The sequence below is a fragment of the Macaca fascicularis genome, chromosome 4 (assembly GCF_037993035.2).
Source record: "Macaca fascicularis isolate 582-1 chromosome 4, T2T-MFA8v1.1".
NCBI lineage: Eukaryota > Metazoa > Chordata > Mammalia > Primates > Cercopithecidae > Macaca > Macaca fascicularis.
This window is the reverse complement of record NC_088378.1, coordinates 23,007,658-23,027,106: the sequence shown is the minus strand read 5'-3', so window position 1 is coordinate 23,027,106 and position 19,449 is coordinate 23,007,658. Positions and strand designations below refer to the sequence as shown.

Genomic DNA, 19,449 nt, shown 5'->3' with positions numbered 1-19,449 from the left:
AACATTCACACCTAGATACTGCCTTGGGGTCTGAGCCTCACAGCCTGCCCATCTGTGTGCTCCCCTAGAGGTTTGAGCAGCAGGGCACTGAAGGAGTCACACTCCCGTTGCATGCCCTGCAAAGGGGACAAGGGAACTTTTCCTGTTTCAGTTGGATCATGGGGGTGACTTCCCCCATGCTGTTCTTGTCATGGTGAGTGAACTCTCACAAGATCTGATGGTTTGATAAGTTTTTGGCAGTTCCTGTCTCTCTTTCTCTCTTTCTCATCTGACACCATGTAAGATGTGCCTTGCTTCTCCTTCACCTTCCTCCATGTTGTAAGTTTTCTGAGGAGCAAAGTTTTCATGAATGGATTAGCACCATCCACTTGGTGCTGTTCTCATGATAGTGAGTTACCATGAAATCTGGTTGTTTAAAAGCATGTGGCACCTCCCTGCTGTCTTTCTCCCTCCTTCTCCAGCCATGTAAATTGTGCTTGCTTCCCCTTCACCTTCGGCCATGATTGTAAGTTTCCCGAGACCTCTCCAGAAGCAGAAGCTTCTATGATTCCTGTACAGCCTGCAGAACTGTGAGCCAATTCAACCTCTTTTCTTTATGAATACCAGACTCAGGTATTTCTTTATAGCAATGTGAGAACAGACTAATACAGGGTGTCTTACCAGCTGAGCATCCCAAATCTGAAAACTCAAAATCTAAAATGCTCCAAAACCAGAAATGTTGAGTGCTAACACAACATTCAGAGGAAGTGCTCATTGGAACATTTTGGATTTCAGATTTTTGGATTTGGGAAGCTCAACCAGTAAGTATAATGCAAATATTCCAAAATCCTAAAAAGTCTGAAATCCAGAACACTTTGGGTCCCAAGCATTTTGAATAAAGGATAATCAACCTGTATATTATGTTTCTATTCATTATTTATATTAAATATAATTTTAATTGTGACTTATTTTATCTCAGTGTAGTGGGGAAAAATATTAAATTCATGAAGTGACAGTGGATGTGCTTTGAGCATAGTATTTAAGAAAACGGTCCTTTGGGCTATGCCACACAGTGATGATGGAAACTCATGTGATGGAGTTCAGAGTGAATTACCAGTGGACCTGGGTCCTAACTTCTAATTATCAAGTCCGAAGAGGAAGGAGCTGGTAACACCGTCTCTTTTCAGAGGAAGCACTTGAGGAGTGAACAGGTTGGGTGACTCAACTAAGGCTACACATCCGTCTCCTTATTTCCAGTCTTACTCTCTTTCCACTTTATCATAGTGACAAAAACAAAAAACATCTTTGTCCTAGCAAGACTTGGCTATACAAATTTAGTGAAACAGAGAGAGCCTTTTGAGCATACATTTCTGCTTAGAACGTAAAGAATGTGAGTTCTAAAATGATTGTGAATCTTCCATGCCTAGAATTTGATGAAATAGCACTAGTTCCTAATTCGCTTTAATTTTATTTGATCATTAGTGCTTAAGAAAGGAGCAACATTTGCAGGATATTTGCTTCTGGCCATATGCTCCATTCAGAACCTTGGAACTAGACGTTTTTCCTGGAAGGTCTGTTTAACGGTGACTGAGTACCTAGCATCTGGGAAAAGAGGCAGCCAATTTCAAGTTTCCTTTCTGGAATTCCAACAGATCTGAAAGTATTTCAGGGTCCGATTAAATCTTCGCCTTGTTTAGATGTTGTCACATCCAGACAGTCTTTGTTAATTTGGCTCTCAATTAGTCTGTTAATATTCTCAGATTTATATTTTGGCTACTTGCATGCTAAAAAGAAATCACATAGAGTTGGGGAATTTGGTTCTGCAAAACTGCGTGATTTTTTTAAAAACAGGTACAATTCTATGATTTTTAAAGTTTGTATTATCCATGCCCTAAAATGACTCACATGCTTCAATGCAGGATACAAAAAATATTTTAAAAAATCATTTGACTTGCTGGAGTAGAGATGTTAAGAGAAAATCAGTAGGGAATAACACATTTAGGAAAGGTGAAAATGCACAAGTTATGACACATTTTGGCCCAGCTCCAAATCCTTAAAGCACTGATGTCTTGTTCCAATTTTTTCCCATTACTTTCACTCCAATCCTATTCTTACTTATTTCCAACCAAGTAGTTTCATATGTATTTGTGTTGGGCTCCACTGGGGGAAAATAGCCATGCGGTGCTCCACCAGCTGACTGAAAAGGAGTGTTTCCCCCACACATACACTCAGCACTGAACTGGGGGCAGTGGTCGGGCACTCAGTAGGGGACGGAGGAGGGGGTCTAAGACAGTGTTACTATCAGTTGTGTGCCACTGGAAGGAAGGTCAGGGCAGGGAAATCTCCCTACTTCACTACTCAGGTCTCTGGGTTGGGCTTGCCGCTCTTCTTGGGGAAGAGCCACTTCTTGGGGCCCTGCACACAAGAGGACGCACGTGGAAAGGGTCTGTAAACCGACACCGGTTCTGCTAACCGCAGGTGACCACGGCACTGTCTTCTTGCGGAGAATTTTTTTTTTTTACGTCAGGCCTCATGCTCGCCACACGGGGATCGCCGCCAGGGCTGTGCTGCCGGGTCCCCGCCACATGCTGGAAGCACTGGAGGCGCGGTCCCGGCGCGACCTCGCGAGGCGCCCGCACTGGCCGCAGGACTGCGGGACTGGCGGTGGCGGCGGCTGCGCGGGGCGGGGCGGGGCTTGGCTACGGGGAAATGACGTCGCCGTCCCCGCGCGCGCCCTGGTAACGGCGGGTCCCGCGTCCTCCTCCATGTCCCCGCCTACCCCCGCCGCAGCCCGCCCCGTCTCCTCCTCCCTCCGCAGCCTCGCCGAGTCCTCGGTGCGGACTGCGAGTGGGACTCGGGGAGCCACTCTGTCCTCGACGCCTCCGCCGGGCGCGGGCTGAGGAACCAGCGAGAGCAGACCCGGCCCCTGGCCGCCGCCACCCAACCCCGGGCATCTGCCCCGCGCCGTTGTCCCCGCGGCATCGGGCCGGCGGGACCGCCCCGTCCCTTCCAGGGGTGACCCGGGGGTCGCGGGCGGGACGGCGCCTGCGACCGAGTCTGGGGGGCGCCGGGTGTCGGGTCGGGAAGTGGACGCCGCGACTCTTGCCTCGCGGGCGTCGTTGCTCCGCGGGCCTGCCTCTGCGCGCGGGGACAGGTGCCCCGGCCGGGGTCTGTCGGGAAGATGGCGACCCCGGGCATGAGCTGGCAGCAGCACTATTACGGCGGCTCGGCGGCCGGGGCGGCCAAATTCGCGCCCTCGCCGGCCGCCGCGCAGCTGGCTGGGCACAGCATGGACTACAGCCAGGAGATGCACCTGAAAATGAGCAAGAAAATCGCCCAGCTCACCAAGGTAAGGGGCGCAGCGGCGGGGCGGGTGGCGACCCTGTGCGGGCCGCGCCAGACTCACCTGTCTGCCTGGGAGGCAGCACGCCTTGCGCCCGCAGCAAAGGGAACGCGACTCCTCCGCCGAAGCAACAGCCGGAGACACCTCCAAAACCCTGCAAACTTTGGTGTAACGCTGGCAACATGAATTTAAACTAGACTGCACAACGGCACGGTGGGTGTAAGGGACTTGCACCTGCTTGCCCTTTAAGGCTAAGCCAGCACAGAACAAATTAGGATTTAGTTCCTTTACTCCACAATACTAAATCACTTTACTGTTGCTCCCATGCATCTGCCAGGGCTCCACGAGGCATCACACTACAGTACCAGTTGAAGTACAGTACCGTATTTACGTAATATGACTCGGAATTAAACAGTATCTTACTGGTTAGTTAAGGGGAGACTCAACTTTCAGAGGAATGTAGAAGGGTAAAACATACCTTGAGTGCCGATTTGGGGCATTTAATGAGTCATTCCTTATCCTGACAAAATGTCAAACAAGGCTTATTAGATGAATCACACTGTGTCTGCATCTAGTTCAATGTTTGTCTATCGAAGGATAATTTTCAAGGAGCAGATAGCCGTCAAATTCAGCCACGTGTAGTTAGGACTGTAACTAAATCAGGGGACTTTTTTCTAATTTAATAAATGTCGATAATGAGAAGGAATTGGTATCTGTGAAGCAAGAGCAATTCCTATCAGTTATATTGCTCTGCTTAGATCTCACCAGCAATCTAGCAATACCTATCAGTAAGAAGTGATTTATGGTGTCTGAAAGTTAAGAAATGTGGTGTACCTTAATGTGTTTAAGCTGTCTCCTAACAGCTTGTTAGGAGAGTTCGTATGCTGAAGAGAGATGGGCATCGTGGGGGTTACTGCTAGATAGCCTCTGAGTCTGACTCAACTCTAGAGTTCTCATATAATCCCATTGCTGGTTGGCACTTTTGAGAGAGTGAAGTAAGACATGAGATTCCGAAGAGAGGAAAGGAAGGAAATGGGAGTGAAAAAAGGATGAAAAGAGAATAAAAAGATTTTAGTAAAGAAATGTGACTGAGGATAGAAAAGATAACATAAAAGGACTACAAAATGAGAGCACAAATGGAAGAGCAAAAGAAAAGTTACAGGTAGGTAACAGTTAAACTCACCCAACGTCTTGTGAAGTTTTCATCTTTTATTTTATCTCAGCACTGACTCAGAAGTTGTTTGTGCGGTGTTTTGTTTCCTTTTTTGTCAGAGTATTGCATTCAGAGAAAGGAAGATCTAAGAAGGATGATAGTAGTGTATCATCAGAACATTTACACATTTGGAGTCTAAAAGCCAGGCTTCCTGCAACAGTGTTTGATCTTCTGAATACTGATGTCCTGAATGAAGCACATGAATATTTATTCTGATTTTCTCTTATGATGTGTCCATAACATCTACTGTTCTCATTTTAGATGTAACCCTCTAGAGCCCTACTGTAAGTAATAGGAAAACTCAGTAAATTGGTTGTGGGACTGTGTACTGTTTAATAAAAGCTGTTGCTCTTCAGTACATTTTTTTTCTTTCTACTTAACACTTTTTCAGTTTCCTGTTCTTTTATCAGAAAAAAATAAGTCAGCACCACCGGTAAAGGTAGGTGTATTGATTGGAAGCTGGTATTTTCTGCCATTACATTACCCACCTCATATCTAATGAGACAAGAGGGTGCTCTCAGGCCAGTGCTCTCACACTGCTTGAATGCCTCATCTGATCTTTACTGAGTGTTACTTGGACTCTGTGGTTTTGTGTTTGTAGTTACAGTCTCTAAACACTCTCCACACCCTCTGCTAAGTACTTCAGACATTTAATCCTTCATACTAGCTTTCTCAGTGTCACATTTTGGACTGGATATTGTCACATTATTGACATTTTGGACTGGATAATTCCTTGTTGGTTGTGGGATATCCTGTGCGTTACAGGATGTTTAGCAGCATCCCTGGCAGTACTCAATGGGTACCAGTAGCTACCCTCCCACACCCACCCCCAGTCATGACAGTAAACATGCCTCCAGATATTACCAAATTTTCCCAGGATGGGGCAAGGTAGTTGGGACAGAATCATTCCAATAAGAACCATTAACATATCCTGAAATATCTAGGGATTATCCTGCCTTTGTTTACTAAGATAAGGCCTGAGAATGAAACAGTCTGATAATAGGACTCTGTTGCAGCCAACATCTTTCTATTTCTACAGACATATAATAAGACTTGCTTTCTTTATGTACCATTTTGAAAGTTGTCAAATTTTACAGTCATATACACCTATTGTAAATACTGTACCATAAGCATGACATCATGAATGTATATAAACATAGAGAGGGACTGTTACGAACTTTACTACTATCTGCCATATAGAATTTTTACTCATGAAGAGTTTATTCATATTAGCAGAGGTGCGTTCCCACTATGGTTGGAGCTTGACAATGGCTTATATTTCATAATTGTACACTGTAAACGTAACCATTAAAATTGGATTTTATTTCTTTTGGAAAGAAGTCAGTAGAACTCAACTCTTCAGCATTATAGCAGCAGCACACTTAAGAGCAGTGTGGGAACCTGACACACTGAGTTAAAATTCTCACTCCACCACTTACTACTATTGTGACCTTGAGCAAGCCATTAAACACTGAGCCTCAGTTTCCTAATCTTTAAAATAGAGATGATAATACCTATTTTACAGAATTGTAGTGGCACATAGTAGGCTCTTCATTCAGGCTGTCACTAACTGAAAAGATATATACTAATATGAGTATTAATAAAATACGGATTTTTTTTTTTTTTTTTTTTTTTTTTTTTTTTTTGAGACGGAGTCTCGCTCTGCCGCCCAGGCTGGAGTGCAGTGGCCGGATCTCAGCTCACTGCAAGCTCCGCCTCCCGGGTTCACACCATTCTCCTGCCTCAGCCTCCCGAGTAGTTGGGACTACAGGCGCCCGCCACCGCGCCCGGCTAGTTTTTTGTATTTTTTTTTTTTTTTAGTAGAGACGGGGTTTCACCGTGTTCGCCAGGATGGTCTCGATCTCCTGATCTCGTGATCCGCCCGTCTCGGCCTCCCAAAGTGCTGGGATTACAGGCTTGAGCCACCGCGCCCGGCCAAAATACGGATATTTTTAAAAATGCTTCTCTCCTTTTAAAATAAACCATTCTGCATTTAACAGCGTTGTATGATAGTGCACTTATTTTGAGAGTTTTCTGCTAAACTTTTTAAAAAATATGTATATAGTAGTTTTTTTTCTCCTTTGAATATCAAAGTTTAAAGGTTTCACATTTATTCTGTATCGTGGTAGTATAGTACTGAAAATACAGTGTGCATGTTTCAGAAGATTTGGCTCGCTATGAAAGGATAAGCATGAAAGTAATATATATTATAATTTTGCCCAGAGCGAAGCTCAATATATTTTTAACTAAAAAGCAGTCTTTGCTGTATGCATATTTGTTGAGATCCTGTTTCCTAAGAGCCTAACATAGCAACCTTCTCATGGTAAGGAGAACAGCAGTTCTTTAAGCACCTTTAATATAAGGGAGAGTTTGGGGAATGTTACAGATACAGCTGGGAGCAAGACACAGTCTCTGCCTTTTAAAGGAAGCCTAGCATATTTGGGTCACTCATGTCAAGTTTTAAGAATTAATATTAGATTCTTGAGCTACATTATGGCAAGTTTCTGCAAATGTTAATGGCTGAACTATCTCAAGATAGGCAGTGAAGCTGGATGGGTTCAGTTATGTTTTGTAAGACCACATCTGTATACTTCTGTGCTCTCCACTGTGTTGACTTTTCAGGATATTAGAAAAGCAGGCCTTGTGGGATGTAATTATAAAAGCTTTTTTTTTTTTTTTGTCACTTCAAATTTTTTTCCCTTTTTGTCTCTTTCAATTTACTCTTTGAGACTGGTTCATCCTCTGCCATGGATTAACTTAATTTTTCTGGTTGCTCTTAGATAGTACAAATCATCCTTCAGTAACAAAGTCACAAAAGTCTCAATTTGATTATTAAAATTAAAATGCCCGGTACCAACAAGTAAAAACTGCAGACCAAGCCTGAAATAAAGATGAGGCTTCTGCCTTAACTGGTCTCTTGTTCTGTCTCTTGCAAGGAGGAAGCCAGTAACTGGGGAAGGGGGTATCATTGCCTTTTCACTTCTTACCTAGTTTTCCTACTCTTCCTGCTTTGTCTTGCCAGTTCTGGTTTCTGACCCTTCCAAAGTTGGACAAGGAAGAAGCAAAAAGAGGAAAGAGGAGCAGCAAACTTACTTGATTAGTGAAGAAGCTAGCTGGTGATTTAGTTTCAGTGCTTTTGTAGCCGTTGCAGATGTTTAAAGCTTGTTCTTTCACTGAGAATCCTCTACCTCCCACCTCAGTGGCTCTAGATTTTCACCTGAATTCCTTGACAGTGAGAATTCCCTTACGTTCTGGTTGGTTGCTTCCTCCTTCCTCAGCCTCTTAGAGCTAGCAGTACCTTCACCTTCACTGTGCAGAGGTCTGTGCAAACTCTAGATGCCCCTCTTGCATGGACTCGTGTGATCCTACCCCAGGTTGCTCGCTCTCCTGTAGAGGCCACATAGGGAGCACTCATTCTTTGCACAAACTCTGCTGGTGGTCCCAGTTCAGCCCTCTCTCTCGTTGTCACATGCCTCTTCATGCAGCTTCTCATCCTTTAGATTTTCCAGGGATTAATCAGGTACCAGGTCAGCATGTTCTTCAAACTGCTTGAGACACATGTCAAGTTCTTCAAGTCATCCGCGCAAAGCCTTTTTCCCTAGGCTTTAGATGTGGGACAAGCATCTTCCACCCTTCCCCCTTGAAGACACAGGCCCCTGTTACCACAGCTCTCCCCAGGGAAATCTCTGAAACCTATTCTGTAATCTCCTTGAAGCGCCACCTCACTGGTGGTGGGGGTAGACAGTAACACACCTTAGCACTCTTTTCTTTAGACTGCCTCTTCTCATTTTCGAGAATGATCTGGCAGCTGCTTTGGAATGTCATTTCTGTTGTCTTTGGTTCTCAGAAGAAACTTCCCTTTTAATACCTTGTTGTGTTAGCTGCTTATCAAATGCCTTTTTAGTTGATTGCACTTTTGATAGAGTCTATTTATCACTTACTAGTATAGACATAACTAATATATGGTACAGTGTAAGTTCCCAAACAGCAGGAAGTAGTTTCTTTTGTGTTTTCTGTGCTTAGCATCAAGTCCTCTTATTTAATACCCAGCTTATGGCTCTGCTACTAAAACTGTCCTGACCAGCTACCCTTGTTGGGCTTTCCTTGCTGTGCATTAGCATTGATTGCTGGTACTTCTTACTTGATGCTTAATAATGCAAACTTGCAAATACTGTTTATTGTGTTTATAAATATACTTTGTTTTCATAATTTGACTGTAAGGTTCTCAGCTCTAGGGACTGTATCTTTTATTTCATGTACCCTTAATATGAATGGTTTGCACATAGTACCAAAGCTTAATAAGTATTTACTGAAGAAGATAGTGGTCGTAATGATACAGCAAGTAATTTTGTTATACAATAGAGAAAGGCAGTATTTTTTTTTTTTTTTTTTTTTTTTGAGACGGAGTCTTGCTCTGTCGCCCAGGCTGGAGTGCAGTGGCCGGATCTCAGCTCACTGCAAGCTCCACCTCCCGGGTTCACGCCATTCTTCTGCCTCAGCCTCCTGAGTAGCTGGGACTACAGGCGCCCGCCACCTCACCCGGCTAGTTTTTTGTATTTTTTAGTAGAGACGGGGTTTCACCGTGTTAGCCAAGATAGTCTCTATCTCCTGACCTCGTGATCCGCCCATCTCGGCCTCCCAAAGTGCTGGGATTACAGGCTTGAGCCACCGCGCCCAGCCAAAAAGTAGTATTTTTTAGGAATTGTATCTGGGTTAATGATAGATCATTTCAACTGAGTTAAATTATTCCTAAATATGTAAATGTTTATTGACTGCCCTTTAAACTGCTTCAAAAAGCTATTTTATTTCTTAATATATTTTTGATGTAAAAAATAAAAATATAAAGTTCTTTGTCTACCTTATAAATATTTGTCATTTCAAAGTGTAGGTAATTAATATACTAGTTTCTTAGCAAATATAAAAAAGCTTTGTGATTAGTCATTTTATACTAACTCTGCTTTTACTATATCCAAAACCAAAATGTGTTTATATAACACCAAAACCAGTGAATTTTTCAAATAATACTATTGTCTCTTCATGAAATAAATGATTTTTCACTAATTGGTTTGTTTGAATTACCTAGATACTCTTTCATAATAATTCTGTGTTGCTTATGACTTGAGTCTTTGAACAAGAGTGGTAAGTGGCCTCATAAAACATAGCAATTGGCTGAGTTTCGCCTTAGCACTAGTACATGCCAAATGCAGCATCTCTTTTTCTTTGTTACATTGCAGCTTTGCCATGCTATTATGCAGTGGCTTGGATGTAATCTTTTAGTCACAGTTGAGTGGTTTGGATTAATTTCTTGCATTTTACTAATGGACACAAAAGCATAGTATCCTATTAATTAATTGGTCACAAACTTACAAAGGGACTTCCTTTAGAGTTAAAGATTTAGAGTTAAAGGTTAAAGGTTTAGGTCAGGCGCCCTCGCTCACGCCTACAATCCCAGCACTTTGGGAGGCCAAGGCAGGCAGATCACTTGAGGCCATGAGTTGGAAACCAGCCTGGCCAACATGGTGAAATCCCGTCTTTACAAAAAATACAAAAAATTAGCTGGTGTGGTGGTGGGTGCCTGTAATCCCAGCTACTTGGGAGGCCGAGGCACGAGAATTGCTTGAGCTCAGGAGGTAGAGATTGCAGTTGAGATCATACCACTGCACTGAAGCCTGGGTGACAGAACAAGACTCTGTCTCAAAAAAAAAAAAAAAAGATTAAAGGTTTAGACTTTAGACTGTGACCAAGCTGACCCTCTCGTTCTCTCATTTTATAGGTATGGAAGGTGAGGGCCCAGTGTCATTTGAAGATTACTCAACCTGAACTCACATTCAGGTCTCTAGATTGGTCTGGGTGGGCGTGGCCACACTAACAGACCTCTTTTCCCTGTGTCTATCTTCTTTCTAATATTACTGATTCAATGCGAGACCACAGAGTTGTTGTTTTTCCATGTTGGAACCATGTTTTACTTACCATTTGAATCACAGATTTTTGATAAGGGTGAAACCAGCCTGTCTCTCCTCTGTATACTTTCTGTAGAACTTTCTGGGTTTATAGGTTGTATGTTTTGTATACTATGACTTGGTCACTTTGTTTTTTTTGTTTTGTTTTTTGAGATGGAGTCTTGCTCTGTCGCCCAGGCTGCAGTGCAGTGGCCGGATCTCAGCTCATGCAAGCTCCACCTCCTGGGTTGACGCCATTCTCCTGCCTCAGCCTCCCGAGTAGCTGGGACTACAGGCGCCCGCCACCTCACCAGGCTAGTTTTTTTTTTTTTTTTGTATTTTTTAGTAGAGATGGGGTTTCACCGTGTTAGCCAGGATGGTCTCGATCTCCTGACCTCATGATCCGCCCATCTCGGCCTCCCAAAGTGCTGGGATTACAGGCTTGAGCCACCGCGCCCGGCCGACTTGGTCACTTTGTAACAGGTTTTTTGTATGTGCTGCCAGCTTAATGTCATAATATTTTCACGTTTTTATTAACAGATTTAGTCATTCCAAACAAACATATTTAAAATAACATTAACTTAGAGACTGCCATACTTGGTGTGAAAATTACTACTGTGGTTATTTTAGATGTCTTTCTTTTGACTGCTTTCATTCTTGATTAGATTGTTGCTTAGACCTCATTCCTAAATGCAGTAAATTGCAAGTTTTCCAGTTTTTATCAACTTCACTATCTGTTTTGTTTGTTTATGAAAATCCTTTGGTAGCCTCTAATCACCAGTCTTAAAAAGTGTTATGAAAGATAAAGATTCAGCAAGAATATGTGACTGGAGTAATTTCTTCATTTTAATTGATAAGCTCCCTATACTTTAACTTGTAAAATTGTGATATTTTTGAAAATTTTGTATCTCTTACATGTGAGATGAGAATGGAGAATAACCTGGGTCTAGTTTGTGGAAGAAAGTAGGAGGTAATGGGGCCAGGGGAGTATTGATAAAATTCTTTTATTTTGCACTTTCAATTGATCTTATGAGGTTTTTCTTTTTAAGAAAATCTTTATAAGCATTCAAATAAATTTGAGTATTATGCCGTGAAATGGAAAAGATGTGAATGACAGGAGTTCGTAATGCCATTCTTTTTATTCACCACAGGAAGTTTCTAATCTGCAGGCCACTTTAGAATGTAAAGGACATTAAGTAAATGTCGGAGTCGGTTCGCCATGTCCTTTTTTGGAGATAGACACCTATAGGAGACAATTACTAATTGAATTCAGGATTAGATAAATAGATAAATAAAAACAGCAACATTGAGATCCCATCTCTACTTTTTTAAAAATAAAAATAAAGAAAACCGATGTTATAAATGGTAGTTTGATATGGGAGAATCATATCAAACTATTAGGTTTATATTTTATATGTCAAGTGTGGTCTAAACCATAGGGGACTTTTTAGATTGACCTAGAGACTTAATGGTCCTTCAAAATATTGGAAAATATTCTTTGACTATCAATTAATATATAAAAGTGAATTTTTGAAACAATGATATTTGCAAGTTGGAGATTGCCAGTTGTAGTATTTTGGTATGCTTAACATTTAAGACCAAAGCAAATATTTTAGAAAATCAGTGATTCTTAACTTTTAACTAAATTACATTGGTGAACAACTGTTATTTGTAGCCTTATTTCACCAAGGATTACATCTTTCTTTTCTACAGAAACTTCAACGAGAATGTATAAAAAATAGTGAAGTTGAATATATGAATTTTTTATCCCGTATCTTACAGTATTATCTTGAGATGTAAATGGAGGCTGAAGCGATCAAAGGATCTCTAATACATGGAAAAACAAAAGACTTAGTGATCAACAATCATATGTGGAATTTGGATATTTTAGACTTGGCTACTGTGTGCTACCTCATTTAATTGTAAAGGAGATAGTACTTCTAATGATTTTTTAAATTGCTAATCTGTATTTCCTTATTTATATGTACCATCTCTATACTGAAGTTTAAGGAAGTTGGAAAGTAAAACATTTCATCTATAAAGTACATTACTAATATTTATATTATCAATAAAATTGATAATTTTAGTAAAAGAATAGCATAAATTCCTATTTATGCTAAATTATTAGAGAATGAGTTATTTCAGTTAACTGGAAGTTTCCATAGCAGTTAATAATTTTTCACTTTCTAATATAGTATACTTACATTTACATCATACCATTCATATATCACACTGGAGTTCTTCATCAACTCCAGATCACTGTTAGGATCATCAGTGCATATACAGGAAATTGGACCAAGCTTATACTAGTCCTATTAGGCCAGATCTATGAATGCTGATATTTAATTTCTGAATAAATTGTTACTTGCCCTTTTACTTTTCATGTCTTTCTTATAAAATGAAGTGCCACATTTGAATATTTACAAATTCTAGACATTGGCCTTGGTGGTTGAGCAGATTTTATTTATTCTGGCGAATGTGTGTCTGTGTGTTCACAGGTATTTGCATTTTTCATCCTGCAGCTCCTTCAGCACAGTTTTAAAGATTCTCATTTCTTTCAGAAAACATTTTATGACCAAAATACTAAACAGTATTGTTTGCCTACTTTTAGATGTTTCACCTAGTGAATTTTGGGAGTAAGGGGTGTGTGTGTGTGTGTTTAATGGTCTACTCAGAGTAATAAACTATACTTAGATATGACCAAAGTAGAACATATAGGTCTATGTGTTTGGTAAACTTGTTGAATGCCTACTATATGAAAGACATTGTGCTTGGTACTATTAATTATTTAATACTATTTATTATTCCATTTCAGGCTATGTATTTAGGTTGGTGCAAAAGTAATTGCGGCTTGGGCCTTTATTTTCAATGGCAAAAACCTCAATTGCTTTTGTGCCAACCTAATACTTTACTTATTTTTTCTGACTGACTTGAGAAAATGTATCTGGAATATATTAATCATATATTTTAATTACAACATATTTATCAGTACACTAATTCTGACAAATTTTAAATGTGTAATCATGGGCAACTTTTTCTATTTGGTTTCATTCTTTTTGGCTAGAACTTATATACGTGCTTTTCTTGGATAAAGAAACTATGCTGATGCCTTCTAAATTCTCTAATAAGGTTTTGATGCCTCAGCTGACATATTCTGGTTACAAATCTCTAATATATTTGGCTGGGGAGTAGAGCGGGCAAAAGGAAATTTCAGTCTTGGAAACCCCGGAGTTAATGTGTTTGTGTTAGGTTTAGGTTTCTCATGGGCAGCCGGAGGGCCACATTGTTCCCAGAGCCAAACGGCCCAGTCAGGCAGCAGTGCCCATCATATGGGTCAGAGGTGTGGTTCAGTAAGTTAGGCATACCCTTATTTGAATTTCACCTTCACCACTTCCTATTGTTTGACTTTAATACATATTTTAACCACTCAGGGCTGTGTTGTCCTCATCTATAAAATGAGAATAACAAAGCCTACTTCATAGAATTATTGTAAAGATTAAAGGAGATAATTGATGCGGGAGAGAGGAGTCGGTTTGCACCCACTATCCCTTCCTGACTTGGTTTAGCCTCTGCTGACATACTCTCTAATGATAAAGTAGGTTTTTAGGCCAGGCACGGTGGCTCACACCTGTAATCCTGGCACTTTGGGAGGCTGAGGTGGGTGGATCACAGTTGAAGTCAGGAGTTTGAGACCAGCCTGGCCAACATGGTGAAACCCTGTCTCTACTAAAAATACAAAAATTAGCCGGGTGTGGTGGCACATGCCTGTAATCCCAGCTACTCTGGAGGCTGAGGCAGGAGAATCGCTTGAACCCAGGAGGCAGAGGTTGTGGTGAGCTGAGATTATGCCACTGCACTCCAGCCTGGGCGCACGGTGAAACTTCATCTCAAACCAAAAAAACAAAAACAATAAAGTAGTATTTTATATATCTTTATTTTGTTTGTTTATTTATTTATTTTTTAGAGATGGGGTCTGGCTATGTTGTCCAGGCTGGCGTACAGGGGTGTCCTCATAGCTTGCTGCAACCTTACACTCCTGGGGTCAAGTGATCCTTCCACCTCAGTTTTCCGAGTAGCTGGGATTATGGGTGTAAGCCACTGTGCCCAGCTGTATTTTCTTTTCTGATGGATATATAGTCTACATTGTTAGGGACCATAGCTGTCAAGTAGAGGTTGAGCAGCAAATAAAATATAGTCAGTTCTCATTATTCGTAGTAGTTGTATTCCATGGTCTAGGGATAATACAGAGCTAGGTTCTTGACACCCTGTGGTCACAACATTTTCACCAACTGATCAATGTATAACCTTGTTTTATGTGTGTTTCTGTTTGAAACACCTTTTAAAATATATATTGATGCATTAACAGTGAACCCACAGCCAAATATCACTGTAACTCATGCCTGAACAAAGGTTATTTAACACACCTCGAGTGTTAGATTTTGGGGTTACATATACATTTTAGCAAGTAAGATAATTTACAAATATGGAGTCCATGAGTAGAGAAGATCAACTGTATCTAAAAATGGAGGCACAACTTTGCATCTGCTGTTTTCTTAGCTCCTGCTGTTTATCAGCTATTGTTAGGGGCCTAAGTGACTATGACTCTTATTACCACCCTAAACACCCTCACGTGAGTGTGACTTTGACTCATTATCTCGGTAAACACCCTCAGATGAAAGGGGTGGAAAGGATAGGGGAGGCTGAAATACTAATCTTTTGTGTGAGTTGGCAATCACCTACAGGCCACCCTACAATCATAAGCATGGGATAAAATTCTTTCCTTGTATGTTAATTGTAATCTTCAAGATCTAAAATTAAATCTATCACATTGCCCTAGGTCAGAAAAAGGAAAAAAAAAATATGTAAATGATTCCAGGGCATGGAGCAAAACCTTTAAAAAATAATTTATTTTAGTTTAAATAAAATCTTTAATAGTCATCATTTGCCTAAAACATGTTTGCAGTTACTTCTTTTCTAGCATAAATTGTCACTTAGGAGTTGGTTTTATTAAAAGTCTTTGTCTAGGTACCTAAGGATAACTTGAGATCTTATACAGTTCGAGGCTATAGCACATTTGGTTGGATGTTTCTGAATTAACCTTATGCCGCATACAGAAAACTTTTACAAAACTATTCAAATATAGAATGTCTTAGGCAGTTAGTCTTACTGGTTTCTATCTTGATATATGACCTAGAAGAATGTGCATTTTCAGTGTTTTTTAATGGTAGCGTATATTCATATCTGTCCACACCTTCTTGTTTCAACCCCCTAGTAATTATCAGAAAAAGGAATCCAGTTAAGAGTACTACTGTGATCATGAGGGAGTTGGCAAAGATAACTGTCCTGGAATAAAAAACAATTTGATCTGAAGCCGAGCTCATTACTATAATATTGCTCTATTTAGGACCATGTGTATCTTTAACCTTCAATCCTGAGTCACTGTTGCTATTTGCTCTCTCTATTCTTACTTCTGGATTGTGGAGCATTGCTAGAGAAAATTATGGAACTGGACTGTAGCACACAGTGGCACCCCCAAAGATGTTCACATTCTAATCCTAGAACCTGTGAAGATGTTATCTCACATTAGCGTATGTGGTTAGGTTAGGCATCTTGAGATGGGGAGATTATCCTTGACTATTTGGATGGGCAACTGTAATCACAGGGATCCTTCTAAGTGAAAGAGGGAGCCGAGGAACACAGGTGGCTGCTGGAAGCTAGAAAAGGCAGGGAAACAAGTTCTCCCCAAGAGCCTTCAGATTTTGGCCCAGTAAAACTATTTTCAGACTTCTGACCTCAGGAATTCTAAGTTTAGTACATTTGTGTTGCTTTAGGACACTCACTTTGTGTTAAATTGTTACCGCAACATGGCTCTCTACAAAATCATGTAGTCCAATTTTGTCTGATCACTCAGTATTGCTGCACTGTATGATGTTGTTCTCTGCCTGAATTGTTCACAGCTGTGGAAAGTGTGTCCTCTCTTCTTTCTCTGTACACATAGGATGGATAAGCTGCTATTTTACTGAAACTAGCAAGCTTAACTTACTTGTCTGCAAAGATACTGGAGTCATTTATTCGTGAAAAGAACTTTCTCCTGGTTCTTAACTGCCTTAGCTCTCATGTACTACTGCTTTTCTATGTCTTAAATAGATTACCCTTGACAGAGACAGATGAGAATCAAGGAAATTAAATGGGAAGCTATTGTAATAGTATTGGTGAGACATTATGAGGGCCATGGATTAGGACAATAGTGGCAGAGAGATAGGAGATTTGAGAAATCTCAAATCTGAGGAGGAGATTTGTGAAACATTTTGGTGATAAATTTGGCAGGACTTTGTGACAGTTTGTTGTCGGAAAAGATTGAGGATAACGGGTCTGTCATATACTGTGTACTCAAGTGTTTCCTGAATGAATGAGAGAGTGAATGAGTGACTAGACTAGATAGCTATTAATGTTGACTGAGATAAGAATAAAGGAAGGACATATATTTGTTACCTATTGTGGGTAAAAAATTATCCCCAAATTTGGCAGCTTAAAACAACAAAAGTTTATTATCTGACACTTTTGAGATTCAGAAATCCAGGAGTCACTTAACTGAGTGGTTCTGGCTCAGGGCTTCTCATGAGGTTGCATTCAAGCTGCTGGCCAGGGCGATAGTCTCTGTAAAGAGTTGACTAGGGCTAGAAATTTTACTTTTGAGTTTACTCATGTGGCTGTTAGGAGACTTTATTTACCACATGGGTCTTCTTACAGCAAGTGATCTGAGGGGTGGGAAGGGAGAGAGACCAAGATGGAAGCCATAGTCTTTTCATAACATAATCACAGAATGGTGACATGTCATCATCATCTTCGCTGTATTCTGTTGGTTACATGGACCAACCATGGTACAGTGTAGGAGATAACTGCACAAAGATTTTAATACTAGGAGATAGAGATCACTAGGGGTTATTTTGCAGGATGGTTATCCCAAGATAAGCAAAATTGATGGGAGAGTTCTGAGAGTTTTAGTTGGCCATGTACATCTAGGTAGAAACATTTAGTAAGCACTGGGTTGTGTGTCTATGCTAAAGGGAGAGATCAATAGTAGAAATAAAATCGTTAAAGTCATTAGCATTTAGGTGGTAATTAAAATCATGTGTAGTTGGTTGAGCCTTAAGCAGAGTAGAAAACATTTGGAATAGTTGCTGAGGAAAAGAGAAGAAAACAGCTGACCAGAGACAAAGGAAAGTATCTATAAGACATCCGGTTGTCCCAAGAGGAATTGAAACATGGTATTTGGTATCAATTTTTTGTTGTTATTTTTAAGAGATGGAGTCTCACTCTGTCATCCAAGCTGGAGTCCAGTGACATAGTAATAGCTTACCGCAGCTCCAAACTCCTGGACTCAAGGGATCTTCCCACCTCAGCCTCTCAAACAGCTGGTATTACAGGTATGCACCACTATGCCCAGCTAATTTGTGTGTGTGTGTTGGTGTGGGGATGAGATCTTACTATGTTTGCCAGGCTGATCTCAAACTTCTGGCTTCAAGCTGTCTTTCTGCCTTGGCCTCCCAAAGTGCTGGAATTACAAGTGTGAGCCACCATGCCCAGCCTCAATTTGAATGCCTTGCAGTTTTCTGAAAGTCCTATGCAGGCTTTTGGAGAGGACCATGGTTGAGCATATGAGGAGAGAAGCAGTCAGGTTACAAATCCAGAGCCTGAGGATTTGCCTGGTAGGTGTAGCTGAAGAACTGCATTTTAAGAGAATTAAAGAGCTTTTGTAGAGAGCAATTTGGTTAATCTACCATTAGTTACTGTGTAAGGAAGGAAGTGAGGTAGGATGGAGCTAATAGATGAAGAGAAAACTTAGGGAGTGAGAGGACAATTGGTATGTATGAAGATAATGCCTAGAAGTTGAGGGATACAGGCAAGGAGTGGTAGCCTGAGAGAGGGCTATGTGAAGACTTCAGAGGTGGATAAGTTATAACAAGATCCAGGGTACAGTCTTGAGATTGTTTATGGGGGGTGAAAATCATTAGAATTTCGAATCCCAAAGAACTGTTAAGTCTGATATTTTGGATTCCATGTGCATTTTTGAACTCTCCAAAGATAATAGGGTTGAGATGGAAGAGAGATTTGTGAGTCTCATGGCTAAATCTACACTAATGTGTAGTGACCCGGAGCCTGGTTCATTACTATGACAAAGTCAGTCAACTGATAAAGCTGAATTATAGGAACAGTTATAAAATAAGAGGCATTTTTTTTATTACGAGGGAAGAATACTGAGTCTAATTAAAAATAGTAAACACCACTTTGGAGCAACTATTACCTGCTATTTTCTTATGCTGTTTAATTTCATGCTTACCATAATCCCAAGAGGTTGATAGTAGATTTCACCATGAAGCCGAATGTTAGAGAGGTTAAGTGACTTGCTCGAGGCCACTTGATAGAAGAGCTGGGATGTGAACATGGATTTGTCTGACTGTGCCATGTTGCCTTTTTTAGAGGACCGCATTGGGTAGCTAGGTGAATCCCCAAATCATTTTTGAATCCCATGATGAGTTAGGAGCAACGTAAAGTACAACGTCTGTTGGAACAGATTCTGTGTCTTTGAGAGCCAGGCTTGAGCAAGAAATGGGGCAGAAAGGGGGTTTTGAGGGTATAGGGAATTAGTTTTGTGTGTGTGCTTGGTTCATTATTTAAATGCTGGCTCAGGGATTCCAGAGAGTATAATGGAGGGTAGGGGTCAGTCAGCGGTGGGAGGAACCAGGAATGAGGATGGATATTGGAATTTAACATGCAGTATGTTCTGCAGTCATGTGGCTACATAATATGGAATATATAGTCTTAGAATGCAAAATCTTATTGTGCCTAAGATTTTTTTAAACAGCAGCTAGTAAAACAGGTATTTAACAAATGTTAAACAACACAAATTTTACAGCAAAGTATGATGTATTTAAGTGAGTTATTTGATTATACTGTCTTTTCTAACCTGATTA

The 19,449-nt window shown here is 40.7% G+C and overlaps 1 protein-coding gene across 13 annotated transcripts in view; it reads left to right on the top strand.

Moving 5' to 3' along the window:
- The first annotated feature begins 2,795 nt into the window (after window positions 1–2,795).
- The window catches only part of FAM184A (family with sequence similarity 184 member A), a 128,762-nt gene continuing 112,108 nt past the window's right edge, over window positions 2,796–19,449 (top strand). For 11 of the 13 annotated variants that reach the window (XR_012433381.1, XR_010586213.1, XR_012433380.1 and 8 more), the window contains exon 1: window positions 2,796–3,328. Coding sequence is in view for 7 of the 13 variants with exons in the window: in XM_074036948.1 (XP_073893049.1) it covers window positions 3,161–3,328 (168 nt within the window). In the remaining 6 variants the exon portion in view is untranslated. Of the gene's footprint in view, window positions 3,329–4,594; window positions 4,820–19,449 lie in introns of those variants that run through there. The other 2 variants (XM_065543261.2, XM_074036952.1) reach the window with 1 other exon arrangement.